This window comes from Bombina bombina, chromosome 6, assembly GCF_027579735.1.
Source record: "Bombina bombina isolate aBomBom1 chromosome 6, aBomBom1.pri, whole genome shotgun sequence".
Taxonomy (NCBI): Eukaryota; Metazoa; Chordata; class Amphibia; order Anura; family Bombinatoridae; genus Bombina; species Bombina bombina.
Window position 1 is genome coordinate 473,875,851 of NC_069504.1, and position 21,043 is coordinate 473,896,893.

At 36.4% G+C, this 21,043-nt stretch overlaps 1 protein-coding gene across 3 annotated transcripts in view; it reads right to left on the minus strand.

The window, feature by feature from the left end:
- LOC128663107 (mucosa-associated lymphoid tissue lymphoma translocation protein 1 homolog) overlaps positions 1-21,043 on the minus strand; it is a 167,587-nt gene that overhangs the window by 26,906 nt on the left and 119,638 nt on the right. For all 3 annotated transcript variants that reach the window (XM_053717266.1, XM_053717268.1, XM_053717267.1), the window contains exons 10-14: positions 19,868-20,045; positions 16,804-16,878; positions 14,563-14,690; positions 9,567-9,707; positions 4,517-4,668 (exon numbers count right to left, since the gene is read on the minus strand). In XM_053717266.1, coding sequence (XP_053573241.1) covers positions 4,517-4,668; positions 9,567-9,707; positions 14,563-14,690; positions 16,804-16,878; positions 19,868-20,045 — 674 coding nt within the window. The remainder of the gene's footprint in view (positions 1-4,516; positions 4,669-9,566; positions 9,708-14,562; positions 14,691-16,803; positions 16,879-19,867; positions 20,046-21,043) is intronic.

The following is a 21,043-nucleotide window of genomic DNA, read 5'->3' on the forward strand; positions in this document are numbered from 1 at the left end:
ATCCCGCCAAGTAAGGTCAGTCCAGCCCCGAAATACCAGGCAATTCTCCTCTGAACAAGGAACATGACAACCCCAGACGATCGTTTCGGCCTCCTATGGGCCTCGTCAGTGAGGTGCAGCCACATTCCTCTAAGCACACTGGGCAAGGAGTCCACGTCTGGTTTCCCCCATCACCCATAGACGTGGACTCCTTGCCCAGTGTGCTTAGAGGAATGTGGCTGCAAACCAGACGTGGACTCCTTGTGGCTGCAAACCAGACGTGGACTCCTTGCCCAGTGTGCTTAGAGGAATGTGGCTGCACCTCACTGACGAGGCCCATAGGAGGCCGAAACGATCGTCTGGGGTTGTCATGTTCCTTGTTCAGAGGAGAATTGCCTGGTATTTCGGGGCTGGACTGACCTTACTTGGCGGGATCAGACTGATATACTTCAGGAAAGTTTTCTTCTGTGAAAAGCACACTGGTCTAAAAGAGGCTGCTTCCGGGTGGTAAATCGCCATAGAACAAGCCACTGAGCTGTTGTTCGTTCCTGGTAGAGCGCTTCTCTCTTTGTATGCAAATTATTATGACCCTGGGGAAGTCTCCCTATGGGTGATGGGGGAAACCAGACTTGGACTCCTTGCCCAGTGTGCTTAGAGGAATGTGGCTGCACCTCACTGACGAGGCCCATAGGAGGCCGAAACGATCGTCTGGGGTTGTCATGTTCCTTGTTCAGAGGAGAATTGCCTGGTATTTCGGGGCTGGACTGACCTTACTTGGCGGGATCAGACTGATATACTTCAGGAAAGTTTTCTTCTGTGAAAAGCACACTGGTCTAAAAGAGGCTGCTTCCGGGTGGTAAATCGCCATAGAACAAGCCACTGAGCTGTTGTTCGTTCCTGGTAGAGCGCTTCTCTCTTTGTATGCAAATTATTCCTGTACATACCCCATACTTTAATGGATATATAGGCGCTGGATCTATCCTTGCATACACATTTACTCTTACTGTCTGGGGTCATACATCTCAACCAGTACTTGTCCTATATAGCTGCCACTATATCCTACATATTATTGACTAGCGCCTACTATAGAGTATCACTTGTATCTACTCAGTATACTGAGTGGACACATTTTACTTGCTCCTCTATATATATATATATATCAGAGCTTTAGGTGAAGTAGCCTTTAAGATGAAACTTTTTTTAAAAAAACAAAGAAAGGAAAGAGAAGTGGGCAGGGGGAGAAGAGATTTTCAGTTGAAGTTTCTTAAATTTTGCATTTCTGAATTTCCCTAGTTTTGTTATTATTGCTCATTAGCTTTGTTAATAAAAGTCATGCAGCTCTATGGAGAACCATAATAAAATGCTTGTTCAACAATGAATTGATATAGGATAGGCTACTAAATTCCTAGAAAGCTGGAGCTGCAGTTACTGTTTTAATCAAAAGATGGCGCCATATTCTCTTGCACATTATAGATATGAGCACTGAATAAAATAAATGAACAAAATAGGAGATTAGAAGTGAAGAGAAAATGTCAGTTAAAGTGCAGGATTTTTCCCTTCTTCCTGCATTGTTAATAAATCAGACTCAGATGTATGTGTGTATATATATATATATATATATATATATATATATATATATATATATATATATATATATATATATATATATATATATATATATATATATATATATATATAATAGACAAATAATGGGACAGCAATTACCCATGTAATGTAAGGTAGAAGCAGATATTACTTGAGAGGGCACTGGCTACAAATGGAGGCAGATTTTTTTTTCTTCACAATTTCTTATTAAAGGGATGTGAACCCCAAATGTTTTGTTTCATGATTTGTATAGAATATGAAATTTTCTAATTTACTCCTATTGTAATTTTTTTCTTTGTTCTCTTGGTATCCTTATTTGAAAAAGCAGGGATGTAAAGCTTAGGTTCAGAACCCTGGGTAGCACTTGCTGATTAGGGGTTACATTTAAAGATATGAAGAGAACTAAGAAAAATTGATAATAGGATTAAAATGATAAAGTTGCTTAAAATTGCATGCTCTATCTGAATAATGAAAGAAAAAAATTGGGTTTCATATCTCTTTAAAACCTTTCACATATGATAATGGAAAGGGATTGCTATATATAGTATATTAATACATAATCTTTCAAGAGCCATTGTAGTAAAACACATGACATGGTCTAATTCCTGCAGTGCTCTGCTGGTACCGAGTGGTACTTCTACTGTGTGTTTAACTCCTTTTCTGGGTAAAACACATAGGGCTAGATTACAAGTTAAGCGCTAAATAATTGTGCTCTCGCAAACGGGCAATTTTGTGAGTGCAATGATTAACCAACCATTTACAAGTGGCTGGATATTGCTAACGCAAGCTCACGGTAGCAATTAGCGCTTATAAAATTAACCAGAGATCGGATCTCTGGTTAATTTTATAAATGTGCCCCAAATTAACCCAAAATACTGTCTATTGTAGTTTATTAAAAAATAAAGATGGCAGCGTCTTTATTTTTTAATAAATGTATCGCACTAGAGAGTATTTTGGGGTTGAAGTTAGTGGGGTGTTAGAAAAAAAACAACACTGAAAAGTGACTTTCCATTGCGGTCAATGGGAACTGTGTGTTCCCAGTAAATATATATGTATGTGTTAATAAGTGTATATATACTTATTAACACATAAATATATATGAATATAAGCATATAGGTATGTGTGTGTGTATATATATGTCCCTATGTGTGAAAATCTTACTGGAGCTGTAAGAAAACATTGGCCCGTGGTGGAAAGTGACTCTTCCTTGCCATTTCAAAAGATGGCGGCGCCTAGGATGGCTTATCGCAGAGCGAGGAATTTGAGAGACATTCTTGTTAAGGCAGATCCAATCACACACTACAGTAAGGACACTTGGCTGAAATCCACAACGAAGGGATGTTGCCCATGTGCAAGCTGTGTTACCTGTAATGGTATGTTGAGGGGGGATACCTTCCAGCATCCACACAATAACTACAGGTTCAAAATCCATCAACGTCTGACATGTACCAGCACTTACATCATATACATCTTGATTTGTCCATGCTCTAAGGTTTACGTGGGCAAGACGGTTACCACCTTTCGTGAACGTATGGCCAACCAAAGGTGTGCCATACGGGAGGCCCTGAAGCAGGGTGAGTCGGATCAGCCGGTAGCCCGGCATTGCATTGAATATAAGCATTCTGTTTCAAGTATACGCAGTATGCTTATTGATCAAGAACCCCTTCCAACGAGGGGAGGAAATCGTGCCAAAAGACTTCTACAACGGGAAAGCAGGTGGATCTTTCGCCTTGACACATTGGCACCTAAAGGTCTAAACACACAGGGACTTTAGCCCCTTCTATTGATTTGACACTATTCTCTTACATAGTGAACTCTCCATACTTTTCTATATATCGTTATGAAGATGCGGGGTCTCGCTGTTGATTTGGGTCTCTATCATACTCCCTGTAGGCTCGAGTGATACCTGTGTATATGTGAATATCTTGAAATGTGTCTTACTTTAGCTTAATAGTAATAATTATTGCTTCTCTCTGATCAGTAGCCCTATGAAGCCAGTGATCTTATTTCTCGCTTATTGTGTATATGTAAATCTCATGTGTGTTTTATATAGTAATGGTTTTTGTATTCCTTGTGGCTATCGGGTTGAAAGGCGTTATTGTTTATTCAATCTTCACTAAATGTGCTTTCTTTCCTAAAGGGGTAATATGTTTAAGTCTACAACTCGATTGCCACATTGATTCAAAATACATTTTCATATGTCAGTCCGCTCACACTGTGCGCTATTTGTATATAGCAGTAGCTATGACAACCACTGAGTTCCCTTGCGTTTAGGGTTTGGTTGCGCATGCGCAGTAGTGAAAGCGGACATGACATGGATTATGCTGCCGCAGCCTTCCACATTTGTTTTGGTTTGTTGTTATGGGTACTGCGTTAATTACGCCGTGACGTGTATTACGTCTTTACGTGCTGATGTCACAGACTACTCTGAACACGTATCTGAAGGTTTGGCAGTAAATTTGTTTGTTTTTTCGATGTATATAAGGAATGCCAGTTTTAATTTGTGTTAGGTGGTTTAGGTGCTAGGTTACATTCACTAAGGTGACATTTGACAAAGGCACAGGTTATGTGCCGAAACGTTATGTCTGTTTAACATTGGGAATAAAAGGATGTTTTATAAAGTCCAGTGAGTGCCTGCTCCTTCTTTGGATATTCTATGCACTTTATAGCAGTGCACCTTGGCAGTTCTAACTGAAGGGGTAAGATTGTGCTGTCCTGTCTGGACTGTATATATGTATATATGTATTTATACTTGCTGCCATCACTGCACAACTTAAGTCCACAGGCGCAAAAGTTCTGATACTGTCTCTGACACACAAATATACAAATATAAATATACAGTATTTAAAATAGGTCTAGTATGTTTTTTATACAATAAGTACAGCATGAAAAGAAAGCCGGGAATAAAGAAAAAAGGACACTGGAGACTTACGGAAGATTTGCACAGAATGACTCTGATATCAGTGAGATGTGACGGAACAGATGTCAGACGTGCAAATGTGTGCGTCAGGTTGGAGAAAACCTTTTGAAATCTCAGTTCCACTTCAACACCACATGAGAATTGAATCGCCTGTTTGGGCATCTCTGAAAAACACAAGAACATTCATTTTAAGGAGGTCCTGGAGAAAAGAAATCTTCAAGAATATGTAAAATTTGAAATACATATTAAAATATGACATTAGAAGCTATAATTCTATAGTAAAATAATGTTTATGTGAGTACCTTGGTATTTTTTTTCTTTCCTGCATGGATTTTCTGTTCCCTTGATTTTAGGGAGTCTATAATGTTATCCTATGTAATTATACTCATTGTATTGTGTATGTAATAAGTGACTGTATGTGCACCACGTGGATGAGGTTGTTTGTTTTTTTCATCTGACTTCTAATATTTTATGAGTCAAGATCCTTTGGGTTATATTAAATATAATTGGATATTATTTTATTTTTACCCTTGATATAAGAGCACATATCCTGTGATTTATAGTTTTCTATTTGTTTTCTGTTATGCAGAAATACCACTAAAGCACTGCTACGTTATAAGCCTTGGGGTAGCTTGATACATATGCCAAGTTTGTATGTCTTACATTTCTGCTTGGGGATTAACCCCTTAACAACCAAGGACGTGCCAGGCACGTCCTTCAAATAAGTGTCAGTTAATGACCAAGGAGGTGCCTGGCACGTCCTCTGGGGTTTTAATCGATTGAAGCGAAGTAGCAAAGTGCTACTTGTATTTATTGCCCTATAACTTGCAAAAAAAGTAAAGAACATGTAAACATTGGGTATTTCTAAACTCAGGACAAAATTTAGAAACTATTTAGCATGGGTGTAGTTTGGTGGTTGTAGATGTGTAACAGATTTTAGGGGTCAAAGTTAGAAAAAGTGTGTGTGTTTTTGTTTTTTTCAATTTTTTCATCATATTTTATATATTTGTTTTTTATAGTAAATTATAAGATATGATGAAAATAATGGTATCTTTAGAAAGTCCATTTAATGGCGAGAAAAAAAGGTATATAAGATGCGTGTACAGTAAATGAGTAAGAGGAAAATTACAGCTAAACACAAACACCACAGAAATGTAAAAATAGCCCTGGTCCTTAACAGTAAGAAAATTGAAAAGTGGTCCGGTCACTAAGGGGTTAAACATGATTTTACAGATTACTCAGTAATCTGCTATATGCCATCTGCAAACTGTTGATACTGATTTTTAAATAAATGACTTTAGTTGCTATACATCTAGGGGTCGATCCGATAAAAATCGTCGCCCGCAAAAGCTGGCGACGCCAATATTTGCGCGGGTTTGGTATCCTATATACGGCGTAACCTAGAAGTTACGCGCATATATTTCTGCCGTCGCCCATAGTTTTTTGGGCCATAGGCAGGTATACCAAACCCGCGCAGTTTGGTATCCAATATACAGCGTAAGGACTTACGTGGCGAAAATGGAGAAATCTTACTCCATTTTCACCTCGCCACAAAAAGCAGCCGTAAGAAGCCTTACGCTGACTATTGGAGCCCCGTAACTCCCTAAACTGGCTGCTAAATAAACCTAACACCTAACGCATGCGCAATGTCTATCTCCCTGTCAACCGCGATCTGCTAAATAAAACCTAACACCTAACGCATGCGCAATGTCTATCTCCCTGTCAACCGCGATCCCCCGCCGCAATCCCAAATAAAGTATTTAACCTCTAAACCGCCGCCATCTACATAAACTAACCCCCTACTGTGAGCCCCTAAAACCGCCACCATCTAACTGATCTATCCCCTAATGTGAACCCCTAAAACCGCCACCATCTAACTGATCTATCCCCTAATGTGAACCCCTTACACCGCCGCCATCTATATTAAAATTATTAACCCCTAATTTAATCTACCTACCCCGCCGCCAGCTATATTATCTATATTAACCTTAAGTATATTATAGTTAATATAGTTATTACATTATATATATAAACTATATTAACCCTAATTATATTAGGGTTAATATAGTTAATATAGTTACTATAGTATTTATATAAACTATATTAACTCTATCTAACCCTAACACCCCTAACTAAATTCTTATTAAATAAATCTAATTCATATTATAAACTAAAATATTCCTATTTAAATCTAAATACTTACCTATAAAATAAACTCTAAGATAGCTACAATGTAATTAATAATTACATTGTAGCTATGTTAGGGTTTATATTTATTTTACAGGTAAATTGTTAATTATTTTAACTAGGTATAATAGCTATTAAATAGTTATTACCTATTTAATAGCTACCTAGTTAAAATAATTACCCAATTACCTGTAAAATAAATCCTAACCTAAGTTACAAATACACCTACACTATCAATAAATTAAATAAACTACAAATATCTATCTAAAAATACAATTAAATAAACTAAACTAAATTACAAAAAATAAAAAAAAGATTACAAGATTTTTAAGCTAATTACACCTATTCTAAGCCCCCTAATAAAATAATAAAGCCCCCCAAAATAAAAAAAATCCCTACCCTATTCTAAATTAAAAAAAGTTCAAAGCTCTTTTACCTTACCAGCCCTTAAAAGGGTCTTTTGTGGGGGCATGCCCCAAAGAAAACTGCTCTTTTGCCTGCAAAAAAAAGCACAATACCACCCCCCAACATTACAACCCACCACCCACATACCCCTAATCTAACCCAAACCCCCCTTAAATAAACCTAACACTACCCCCCTGAAGATCTCCCTACCTTGTATTCACCCAGCCGGGCCGAACTCCTCATCCGATCCAGGCGATGTGTTCCAGCAAGCGGCAGTGAAGTCTTCTTCCATCCGGGCGATGTCTTGAAGCAAGCGGCAGAGAGTCTTCTTCCATCGGCGATGTCTTCAAGCAAATCTGCATCTTCAATCTTCTGTCTTCGCTCCTCCGCCGCGGAGCATCCTTCCGGCACGACGACTTCCCGACGAATGAGGTTCCTTTAAATGACGTCATCCAAGATGGCGTCCGTTGAATTCCGATTGGCTGATAGGATTCTATCAGCCAATCGGAATTAAGGTAGAAAAATCTGATTGGCTGATTGAATCAGCCAATCAGATTCAAGTTCAATCCGATTGGCTGAACCAATCAGCCAATCGGATTGAACTTGAATCTGATTGGCTGATTCAGTTATATTGTAGCTATCTTAGGGTTTATTTTATAGGTAAGTATTTAGATTTAAATAGGAATATTTTAATTAATAATATTAATATTAGATTTATTTTAATAAGAGTTTAGTTAGGGATGTTAGAGTTAGATAGGGTTGTTATACTTTTTATATATATATATATATATATACATATATATATATATATATATATATATATATATATATATATATATATATATATATATATATATATATATTATAATAACGATATTAACTATATTAACCCTAATCTAATTAGGGTTAATATAGTTAATATATATAATATAATAATTATATTAACTATATTAACCCTAATATAATTAGGGTTAATATAGTTAATATAGCTGGCGGCGGTGTAGGGGGATTAGATTAGGGGTTAATCATTTTAAAATAGATAGCGGCGGGGTAGGGGCTCACTTTAGGGGGTAGGTAAGGTAGATGGCGGCGGTGTTAGGGGCTCACTTTAGGGGGTTATAGATTTAATATAGCTGGCGGTGGTTTAGGGGTTAATAACTTTATTAGGTTGCGGCGGGGTTTGGGAGTGGCGGTTTAGGGGTTAATACATATTTTATTGTTAGGATAGTGAGAGGGGATAGCGGATAGAGGGTTAGACGTGTCGGGCTATGTTAGGGAGGGGTGTTAGACAGTGCGGGTGATTTAGACTTTAGTCAGGTTTTGTAGGTGCCGGCAGTTTCTAACGTGCCGTAAGTCACTGGCGACGCCAGAAATTTGAAATTGCGCCGATTTCTGGACATCGCTGGTTTATCCGACTTACGGCACGTTAGCATCTGACGACGCAGTATATGGGATAGCTCGAGTTGCGAGCTGAAACTGCGGGCGACGCGGGTTCCCTCGCTTGCGCCGCAAACTACGATCTATATCGGATCGCGCCCCTAGAGTAAAAAAATAATAATGTGAGAATCCTGTTTAATACTAATAAAACATGCATACTTTATATAAGTGTTTATTTTACATAAAAAGTTCTCTCCTTTATGAACTTTCTTTGATTTAATTTAATTTTCTTCTTTTTTTTTTTTTTTTTTATTCTGTCTCTTGAAAAATTCTATTTATTTTCTCATGAAGATACTTCCGCCAGAAATGTATACTTTATTCTAAGTGATGTCTGGATAGTAATCCATAAAGGGACATAAGTACTTGGCACTCTCTGCTGACAATAACTGTTCCTAAACCATCAAGCATCTTCCTGGGTTTTCCATCTAATTTGCCACCTGTAAAACACCTGAAACAATATTATCAAATCACTTTCCTTGTCTGTTGCTTTATTAACCGCTAATTGAATCAGTAGTTTGATTTTTGTTAATTTATTCTGTATGGAAGATGACTGGGAGAGGTCTTTCACTTCCTGTGAGTAAATAATCTCACTGTCACCTTTGACATTCCTAGCATTTCTTGTTGCCCAGACATGGTATCCAAAATAGCAGTGATGATGTCATCTTGATAGTGTCTGAAAATAGCAGAACTTCCTCATTGTTTCGCATATGATGGACATTCACATCAGGAGTGAGAAATGGTGCAACATATATGCATTTTACATGCAAGTCCACTAGATTTTTAGTATCACTGATTGAATTATAATTTCAAGGATGTCATCTGTGTCTAATACTTTACTATCATTAACACTTTTTCTTTATTGTACTATTACTAATAGATATCAAAACATCAATTCCCTCCCTTTAATGCAATTAATTTAAAGACTCTGCTATATATTCTTTAGTTATCCTTCTACATATTAATCTATATCTATCCCCAGGCAAAACACTGGATCAAATTTATTTTACTCTCTCTGTTTATGCAGAATCCTCACCATTTTTTTGCTCCCAGTTAATCCTTCTGAGACAGTCAGATCCTGATGTACAGATTGGGTCAGTGAGAGACCGAGGCTCATTCAAAGAATGTCGTATCTCCATAACCTGTTTGCCTGTTACCAGAGGGTCTCTCCCGATGTCTAGGAGACAAGACAAACTGTGTCAAAAATATAAATGTCTAACTTCTTATGTACCTAAACAGTAATTTACTAACACACGGCTAGATTACGAGTTTTGCGTTATGAGTGGCTTGGTACTAACTTGCAAGTTTCATAAACCCGGTGTTAGCAGGCAATATTGCAGCATTGAGCTCCATTGAGCTCCATACCGTACCCAAATACCAGCGCTGCTTTGAGCTGGTTTTACGTGCTTGTGCACGATTTCCCCATAGACATCAATGGGGAGAGCCGGCTAAAAAAAAGCTAACACCTGCGATAAAGGAGCGTAAAGCTCCATAACGCAGCCCCATTGATTCCTATGGGGAAAAAAAGTTATGTTTACACCTAACACCCTAATATAAACCCAGAGTCTAAACACCCCTAATCTGCCGCCCCCGACATCGCAGACACCTACATTACTTATTAACCTCTAATCTGCCGCCCCCTACATTGCCGCCACCTACAGTACACTTATTAACCCCTAATCTGCCGCCCCTAACATCGCCGCCACCTACCTACATTTATTAACCTATAATTATCTGTCGCCCCCAATGTCGAGGCTTCCTACCTACACTTATTAACCCCTAATCTTCCACCCCCAACGTCGCCACCACTATACTAAAGTTATTAACCCCTAAGTCTAACCCTAACACCCACTAACTTGAACATAATTAAAATAAATCTAAATAAAAATTACAATTAATACCTAAATAATTCCTATTTAAAACTAAACACTTGCCTATAAAATAAACCTAAGATATCTACAATATAACTAATAGTTACATTGTATCTATCTTAGGTTTTATTTTTATTTCACAGGCAAGTTTGTATTTATTTTAACTAAGTAGACTAGTTAGTAAATAGTTATTAACTATTTAATAACTACTTAGCTAAAATAAATACAGATTTACCTGTAAAATAAAACCTAACCTGAGTTACACTAATACCTAACCTTACACTACAATTAAATAAATTACATTAATTAAATACAATTAACTAAATTACAAAAAACAAACACTAAATTACACAAAATAAAAACGAAATTATCAATTATTTAAACTAATTACACCTAGTCTAATAGCCCTAAAAAACTAAGCTCCCCATTGCCTTGAAAAAGGCATTTAGATGGGCATTGCCCTTAAAAGGGCATTTAGCTCTTTTTCAGCCCAAACCCTGAGCTAATAATAAAACCCAACCAATAAACCCTTAAAAAAAATTAACACTAACCCCCGAAGATCCACTTACAGTTTTTGAAGACCGGACATCCATACTCAACGAAGCCGGGAGAAGTCTTCATCCAGACGGCATCTTCTATCTTCATCCTTCCGACGTGGAGCGGCTCCATCTTCAAGACATCCGGCACAGAGCATCCTCTTCTGACGACGGCTACTGAAGAATGAAGATTCCTTTAAGGGACGTCATCCAAGATGGCGTCCCTTGAATTACGATTGGCTGATAGAATTCTATCAGCCAATCGGAATTAAATGTGAAAAAATCCTATTGGCTGTTCCAATCAGCCAATAAAATGCGAGCTCAATCCTATTAGCTGATTGGATAAGCCAATAGGATTTTTTCATCTTTAATTCCGATTGGCTGATAGAATTCTATCAGCCAATCGGAATTCAAGGGACACCATCTTGGATGACGTCACTTAAAGGAACCTTTATTCTTCAGTAGCCCGTCAAAAGAAGAGGATGCTCCGCACCGGATGTCTTGAAGATGGAGCCGCTCCGTGTCAGAAGGATGAAGATAGAAGATGCCGTCTGGATGAAGACTTCTGCCCGCCTGGAGGACTACTTCTTGCCGCTTGGATGAAGACTTCTCTCGGCTTCATTGAGGATGGATGTCCGGTCTTCAAAAACTGTAAGTGGATCTTCGGGGGTTAGTGTTAGGTTTTTTTTAAGGGTTTATTGGGTGGGTTTTATTTTTAGCTTAGGGTTTGGGCTGAAAAAGAACTAAATGCCCTTTTGATTTCTTTGGGCCAATGCCCCCGCAAAAAGCCCTTTTAATTTAGGCTAGGGTTTTTTTTTATTTTGGGGGGGCTTTTTATTTTGATAGGGCTATTAGATTAGATGTAATTAGTTAAATATTTGATAATTTCTTTTTTTATTTTGTGTAATTGTTTGTTTGGTGGTATTTTGTAATTTAGTTAATTATATTTAATTAATGTAATTTATTTAATTGTAGTGTAAGGTTAGGTGTTAGTGTAACTCAGGTTAGGTTTTATTTTACAGGTAAATTTGTATTTATTTTAGCTAGGTAGCTAGTAAATAGTTAATAACTATTTAGTAACTAGTCGACCTAGTTAAAATAAATACAAACTTGCCTGTGAAATAAAACCTAAGATAGATACAATGTAACTATTAGTTATATTGTAGCTATCTTAGGGTTTATTTTATAGGTAAGTATTTAGTTTTAAATTGGAATTATTTAGGTATTAATAGTAATTTTTATTTCGATTTATTTTAATTATATTAAAGTTAGTGGATGTTAGGTTAGATTTAGGGTTAGGTTTAGGGGTTAATAACTTTAGTATAGTGGCGGCTATTTTGGGGGCAGCAGATTAGGGATTAATAACAGTAATGAAGGTTGTAGCGATGTTAGGGACAGCAGATTAGGGGTTAATAATATTTAACTAGTGTTTGCGATGCGGGAGTGCGGCGGTTTATGGAGTTAATATGTTTATTATAGTGGCGGCGATGTCGGCAGCGGCAGATTAGGGGTTAGTTATTTTATTTTAGTGTTTGCGATGCAGGAGGGCCTCGGTTTAGGGGTTAATAGGTAGTTTATGGGTGTTAGTGTACTTTTTAGCACTTTAGTTATGAGTTTTATGTTACAGATTTGTAACATAAAAGCCATAACTACTGACTTTCAGTTTACGGTACGGATCTTGTAGTTATAGGTTGTACCGCTCACTTTTTGGCCGGACAGGCAAACTCGTAATACCGGCTATATGGAAGTCCCATTGAAAAAGGAAGGCTGCGGTAGTTACATGGCGTGACGGCCAAAAAAGTGTGCGGTACAGCTGTACCTGCAAGACTCGTAATACCAGCGGTAGTGAAAAAGCAGCGTTATGAGGCTTTTTCATCCATAACGCAAAACTCGTAATCTAGCTGACAGTTATTTATATACACTGTATAAACACTGTATAAACAGGCTTCTAACATGTTTCAGCTCGGTCAGCCTTAAAGGGACACTGAACCCAAATTTTATCTTTCATGATTCAGATAGTGCATGCAATTTTAAGCAACTTTCTAATTTACCCCTATTATCAATGTTCTTCATTCTCTTGCTATCTTTTTTTGAAAAGCAAGGATGTAAGTTTAGAAGCCAGCCCATTTTTGGTTCACAACCTGGGTTGTGCTTGCTGATTGGTGGCTAAATACTGTCAAGAGTTCTGAACCAAAAATTGTGTAGCTCCTTAGCTTAGATTACTTTTTTTTCAAATAAAGATATAAAAATTGTTCATAGGAGTAAATTAGAAAGTTGCTTAAAATTGCATGCTCTATCTGAATCATGAAAGAAAAAAATTGGGTTTAGTATCCCTTTAATCATAGACATTTACCAAATACTACTTTATAACATATTTAGGGTAGCCTAAAGCTTACATTGCATGAAAACTTAGTATTCTGATGTTAATTATACAGTTGTAAATCATTTTATTTTTTGCCCTTATAGTCTCCTATGTCTCTGGAGGTAGAACCTGACATCAAACATGAAAAACTTGTGTTCCAACAAAAATCTAGAGGGTCTTAATATAAATCCCTATAATTCTATGCTATAATTTATCATCCTGGAAATATTCAATAGCTAGTAAGCCTTGGTCATATTCGATCATCGAGTACAGAGAGATTATGCCACAGTAAGCCAACTAATAAGAGATGTTTCAAATACTATCAGTGGAGACAGCACCCATCCACCTGGAGCAAGGATTCATTAGGGACTGCCAATCCCAGTATACACAATGAAAAACCATGGAATCCAGCCTCTTGTCAAAAATAATAATAAAACTTCTTAATTGCTTCCACATCATGGGGAAAAAGAACAACGTTTCAAGCCCTATATTGGGCTCTTAGTCATGTCATGTCAAGATTGGTCTACTCACTAATATAGGGCCTCACTAATTTCGTTTTCATGATTTAATACATTGCCATCCTTATTGGCAACTTTTACTAGAAGCATTTTTGCTAATGGAAGTATAGCGCAAAAATGCTTTTATTTAAAATTGTAATGTACTTATGCACATTTCAGTTCTGACCTTTCTATCCCTTTAAAGGGCCATGATACCCAAATGTTGAAACACTTGAAAGTGATGCAGCATAGCTGTAAAAAGCTGACTAGAAAATATCACCTGAACATCTCTATGTAAAAAATTCAAAGTATTTTTTTTTTTAAAATAAGAAAGATGAAAGCCAAATTGGCGAGGTGGAGTCATGCCAGCCTGAAAGTTATCACATGGGGGCAGAGGCTCTAAAGGAGTCCCTATATCTTAAAGACTGCAAATAGCACATTTACAATACCCCTCACATGAAGGTTTAGTGAGGTTTGTGAAAGATTAGATTTTGGTTACATCTGGATGATATTGTATGGGGGTAGATTGTTAAGTTGTAGGGTTAGAATATATATCATAATTTATATTTTTCTGCTGCTGAAATCTTTTTTTAATGTTGCCTTGGTAAAGTACCTTTTATTTTATATTTATTTTTTCAATAAGAAGAAATTTTGATTTTTGTATTTGAAAGCTAATTAAAAGTTTTTCTCTTGTTGTGGTTATGTATATTTTTTCTAATTAAAAAACATATAATGTTCTCATAACAACCTCTGCCTTATATCATACCTTCTAGTACCTCCTCAAGCATGTGAGTCACCTTCTTTTCTTTGAGTATGTGCTTCTTAAGATACTTCACAAAAATCCCTGAGCTAAATTCTCCATCTTGAACCTCATAGGCTTCTGAATTTTCGCACCTGACATAGAGAGATATTGAGGAATATTACTTATTTTATTGAGCCTGGATAGATCCTATACAGATAAAAAAGATTACAATTTATTAAAAACATATAAAAAATAAAATGAACATAGACATGTAATAAGAACATGTTTTAATGTGCTTGAGTAATTTCTTACTGCACATAACTGTGGCCCGGATTTCAAGACATGCGGCAAATCAGTGGCAAAATGTTGAAAAAAACTAACACCTGCGATTGCGAAATTGCCATTGCATTTTCGCATTCTCCATTGAAGTCTATGGAGAAAAAAAATGTGCGTGTGCACGTATTCCCCAATAGAGATCAATGGAGAAAAAACCTGCGGTTGCAAAATCGGCATTGCATTTTTTTCATTCCCTATTGAAATCTATGGAGAAAAAAAGGTGACCCAAAAACCTTACACCCTTCCATAAGCCCCTATTCTAATAACCCCTAAACCGCCATCCCCCCACATCGCAACCATTAAATAAAGCTATTAACCCCTAAACCGCCATTCCCCCACATTGCAACCATTAAATAAAGCTATTAAAACCTAAACCACCATTCCCCCACATTGCAACCACTAAATAAAGCTATTAACCCCTAAACCGCCACCCCCCCCACATCGCAACCTCTAAATAAAGCTATTAACCCCTAAACCACCATTCCCCCACATCGCAACCACTAAATAAACCTATTAGCCCCTAAACCGCTACCACCCCCCCCCATCGCAACCACTAACTAAACCTATTAATCCTATTGCATTGCCAGTACAGAGTTGAGGTGATCACAATCATTTTATATTTATTTGCATGTTAACAGCTGCAGATGTGCAGTTTTCTATGCCGATGCGGTTTCAATCCTTTTCATTGTTTATCACAAACACTTTTTTCATTCTCAGTTTTGTGAGAAATGGTCCTACGCTTAACATGCGCTAGTCCTGTTTGTTCTCATCACAATCTGAATTCTCAATAATCATAAACACATTTTCAGGGCCATTTTTCCACTTATTGAATTGCACAGAATTTATAAACCCCATACAATACTTTTCTACTTATTGCCAGGTGCCCCTTAAAGTTTTTGCATGTAACACTGATTTTGTGCATTGTGAAAATGTGCTTACATTACTCATATTCAAACAGATACAAATGCTACCTGCTCAATCAATTCAAGTTTAGAAATTAATAATAAGCAAATAAAAGGCTAATAAAAATTAGCCAAATAAATAACCCAACAAACATATCTGCTCACTATACCGATGCCCTCTTGCTCTATGGTTATACAAATATATCTCTGTTTCTGGATCACAAGGGGTTAATTGCACACATTAGAACCACTTAACACTATTTAAAGGGATCAGTCAATGTATGGCTCCTTTAACGTTTGATAAAATCCCTGATACTGCCATTTATCATGTCCATTTTATTTTTTAAATAAGAAATTGCAAGATAAAAGAGGTGAATAGCATTTTTTTATGTTTTTAGGAGGTAACGATTATGGGCTAGATTATAAGTGGAGGGCAAAATATCGCTTCCTCGAAAGCAATATTTGTGCTCCACTTTGTAATACCAGCACACGCATGAGACACGGCATGAGAACTAGCACAGCACAGGGGGTAAGTAGTGCAGTGATGGGCAGCAAATATAAATATTTACGTCTATGCTGATATACATATATATTTATGTTAATATGTATATAAACACATATTACCACATAAATATATTTGTATATAAGCACATACATATATATTTGCAGGGAACACACAGTTCCCATAGACCGCAATGTAAAGGCAGTTTTCAGTGCCTTTTTGTTTCTAACACCCCACAGCGACCAACTTTAACCCCCAAAAAACTGCCTAGTGCAGTATTTTTTGTTGTTGTTAAAGATGCTACAATTTTTTATTTTTAAAAAGGCACTACACATTTTTTTTGGGGGGGGGGGCAGTTGGGGCACTTTTTAAAAATTAACCAGAGGACTGACATGTAAAGATATTGACATATTTCATATATATAAAGCTATATAAACAATATAAGACTACATGAGTTCATTTTATGACAAAGGAATCTCATACATTGATAATTTGCCATTACTGTAATGTTCCAAACTGACTTACGTGGCAAATCCATAAACAGTATTTCCCCAGGGCTTGAGTGGATACACTTTTGATAGAGAGCAGTCAGAATTGTACCTGAACAACAACATATAAGAAAGTCATGAGTCTGTGGGTGATATAAACATGACAGTTATGTCAGAAATGAAAGTCTGACTATATTCAGTAAATGTTCCTGCTGATGGAAGGCATGTGAAGGATGTGCATCATATTTTATATAGTCAGACTTATATATATATATATATATATATATATATATATATATATATATATATATATATATATATATATATATATATATATATATATATATATATAATATATAGTGGTGGCAAAAATTGTGGACACTTTGAAATTTTTATGTTTTGCAAATTTGCAGGCTTATAGGAAATGCTATTTGGCACCAAATGCAAATGTTTTTATGTCAATTTAAAGACAATTTAATGCTGAATTTAATACAAAAATACAGAATGCAAATTAAATGCAGTAGAAAAAATATTATGGAGGGAATACTGCAATCATGCATAATATACTATAATGCACTTATGGTTTCAATGAACTATCAGTATTTAGTAGGGTAGCCTTTATTCTTTAAAACCGCATCACAGCGACGTGCCATTGAGCCAATAATTGTTTGAAGCTCTGCCTTCGTTATTACATGGTACCAGGAAGCAATTATCGCCTCAATTAATTGCCTTTATTTGATAGATGCCTCATTCGTACAAGGCTTTTTAAATGGTGACACAAATTTTCTCTCTGGTTCAGGTCAGGGCTGTTTTCTGGCCAGGTCAACAATGGAATGGACTTTGTTGTGAACCACTGATAGTATTTTTTTTGCTTTGTGGCAGGGAGCTGAATCCTGCTGAAATAGAAATGGTGTATTGTTGGGAAAGAGATTCCTGATGGAAGGTAGCAGTTTTGGTTCCAGGATGGTGTCAATGTATTTTCTTTCATTCAGCGTGCAGTCGATTACATGAAATCGACCAACAACATTTACTGCCATACATGCCCAAATTATAACGCTTGTTGGTTGCTTTACATTGTAGCTCTTTTCCTACTCTACATCTCACGTATTTTTGGCCATTACTACCAAATAAGGATATCTTACTTTTGTCACTTCAAATAACTTGCTTCCCCTGATCGTCTGTCCATCCAATTTGTTCTTTTGCCCACTGTAGTTGTTTCTTGTGCTGCTGTAGATTCAGATACGACTTTTGTCTCTGAATTCTACCTCTTAATACCATAGCTGATAGTCTGCTTCTTACCGTTCTAGAACTGACACACAAACACCAATTGAACACAGTTCAGCTCTGATAGCCTCAGATGAAATTTTTCTGTCCTTCAGACACAGTCTTTTTATTTTTCTGTCATCAGTTGCTTTTGTGCACTTTTTTTCAGCCTTTACCTGGTTTGTTTTTAAGTGACTTTGTTTCCTGATAACGTAAACAGCACTTTCATACACCCAGATGTTGTCACTAACCCACCTGCTTGTCTTGCAATTTCAGCCTAAGAAAGACCCGATTCACGTAATAAAACAATACTGGTCCTTTTTGTGGGTGACCAATCAACTCTTTTCTTTGGTGTCATTGCTGTATTTATTATCTACACAATAAATTTAAAGAAATACTAACAATATTCGCACACTCTACAATTACGCTTCATTTACACCGCTAACAGGCTTTCTTCTACAGAACAAACGGCAAAACTGACTTTCCTCAACTTCTCACAAGATGTATTAGAGTTACTGCCATTTAATTGGTCTTCAGAACAAGGACTGTGATTGGTTAGTAGGGTTTGCACTTAACATCCGCTTCTTAACTTAATCACACTTGTGTTTCTTTTTTAGACTAAAGTTAGCATAACTTTGTTTGTACTGCATACATTTGCATTCAGTTTTTTTTAATTGAATTCAGCATGACATTATCATTATTCATGTATTTATGGGTTTATATATGTATATACGTCTGTAAATACATATATACACAAATAAATACATATGTACATACACACACACACACAAATATATATATATATATGTATGTATCTCTATGTTAAAGCCATTTGCCTGCCTTTTTTTTTAACACCTGAGACCTTATAATTTTTTTGTGCAATATTTTTTGAATATTTTTTATTATGTGTTATTATGAGTGTAACTAATTTGTAATGTATTTTTTATGTGTTTTGTGAAACTTTTTTGTTTCACGACAGTTAACCAGAACTCTGAGGACACTGTAATCATTCTAGCGTAAATTGCACTCAATCAATTGTTTTTACTTTCAACTTGTAATAAGAGCAGAAACCCTGATGCACGCAATATACCCCTTATCGCTCACATGTAACTGTTAGCGCTCGATTTGTAATCTGGCCCACAATTAATTAAAAACATTGCAATATACATTCATGATTTCTTTTGCTATAAAATATTATGATTGTCCTACACTCTTACAGTAGGAAATCAAATTATGTTATCTAAAAATGTTGTAATATGTGGCAAATTGCCTGAACCCGTTATGTAATATACAGTGATTGTTTAGTTTAGTTTGCTAGTTTTACAAGTCATTAATGATATTAGTTTTAAATGTTTTTATCTCATTTAATTCACTTTTGTAATTCAGTATGTAATTGCTGATATATTCTATGCAAACATAAAAAGCTACTTTGATGTCCCTTTAATTGTTTCTTCATTTAGCGAAAGAGATTACTTTTTCCTAAGAAACACATACATTTCCAAATTCCCATATAAATATTTTATTTAAAGTTACATTTCAGTATTTTTCTTTTATTTATATATATGGACAGAAATAAACAAGATCCTGTGGAATCAAACAATCATGATGAAGAATGCATTACAATGTTTTTTGCCGCCATTTTATGTGTAATTAATTGTTGAGTTTAATATTTCTTTAAAAAACTAACAGAAAAATATAAAATACTTTATATTTGTACACTGTTGTATCCAGCACTATAAGAGCAGCAGTTATTCTATTGGATTTTCTTCTTTAAAAGCATTTATTTAGAGATTTACAAATGCTTTATTCTGCCAAGAGTGGCTCAGGAAGAGACATACCATTTCCTGCAAGTGTCCAGCAGTACCACATTCAGAGCAGTCTTCCTGTCCTGCATTTTCTGAAGTATTTTTTGCACACTGATGCAGTTTTCAGGTTTGTATGGCTGGGGAGCGTCAATAGGGACCATATAATTTCTCCCAGACCTTTCATAGCCATGCCCAGCATAATAAAATAATCCTGTGTGTCAGAGAATAGGAGGGTTAAATAAAGCTTTAGGATGCTTCAACAGAGTCATCTTACCCAAGTAGAAGAGAAAACACAGCAAACAGTATTTTACATTTATTGCTAACTTTTATTTTCTTTGCTAGAGTTTAATTTAAAGGCCATTAAAGGGACAGTCAACACTTCCGTTAACATTATTTGAGATAGAAATATAAGAACCGAAGATCCGCCTGCACTATACCCCTTCTGCCATGCCGCCTTGCTTCTGTAGTAATCACTTTCGCTAACTTGTCTAATACCGGGTAAATATGGCAGCCGGACTCCCCCCACCGTTACGTAGCTGCCTTCTTCTTCAAATGATCATCAAATCAGAATCCAGTCCTCGGACAGAAATTGCAAGCGCGTGCAATTGGATTCTGATTTGATGATCATTTGAAGAAGAAGGCAGCTACGTAACGGTGGGGGGAGTCCGGCTGCCATATTTACCCGGTATTAGACAAGTTAGCGAAAGTGATTACTACAGAAGCAAGGCGGCATGGCAGAAGGGGTATAGTGCAGGCGGATCTTCGGTTCTTATATTTATATCCCAAATAATGTTAACGGAAGGGTTGACTGTCCCATTAAGACTTCTTTTGCATTGTATAATCACATCTTATAGGTTTTGGCCACTTGACCCATGGTATAATTGTCCCAGGAGTCGGTCTCATATTGTGATAATCTGCTTTGAGATGTGGGCTTTTTAAGGATGCTTGATTGTGGGTATCAGACATAAGGTCTTTGTTAGTCTTATGTATATGTTCATATGCATATTGTGACATCTGTGTATCCTACACAGGAAATAATGCAATATTTAATACATTGGGTTTTTCAGTGGAGCTATGGAAACCATTAGTGGGCATTGCTAGTACTCCATGCGTCGGGTAGCACTGGTACTACAAGTTAAAAGTTTTTTTGCGCGTGCGCTAACCCAATGCGCACAAAAAGCGGAAGTTATAATTTTGCAAACGTGTTAC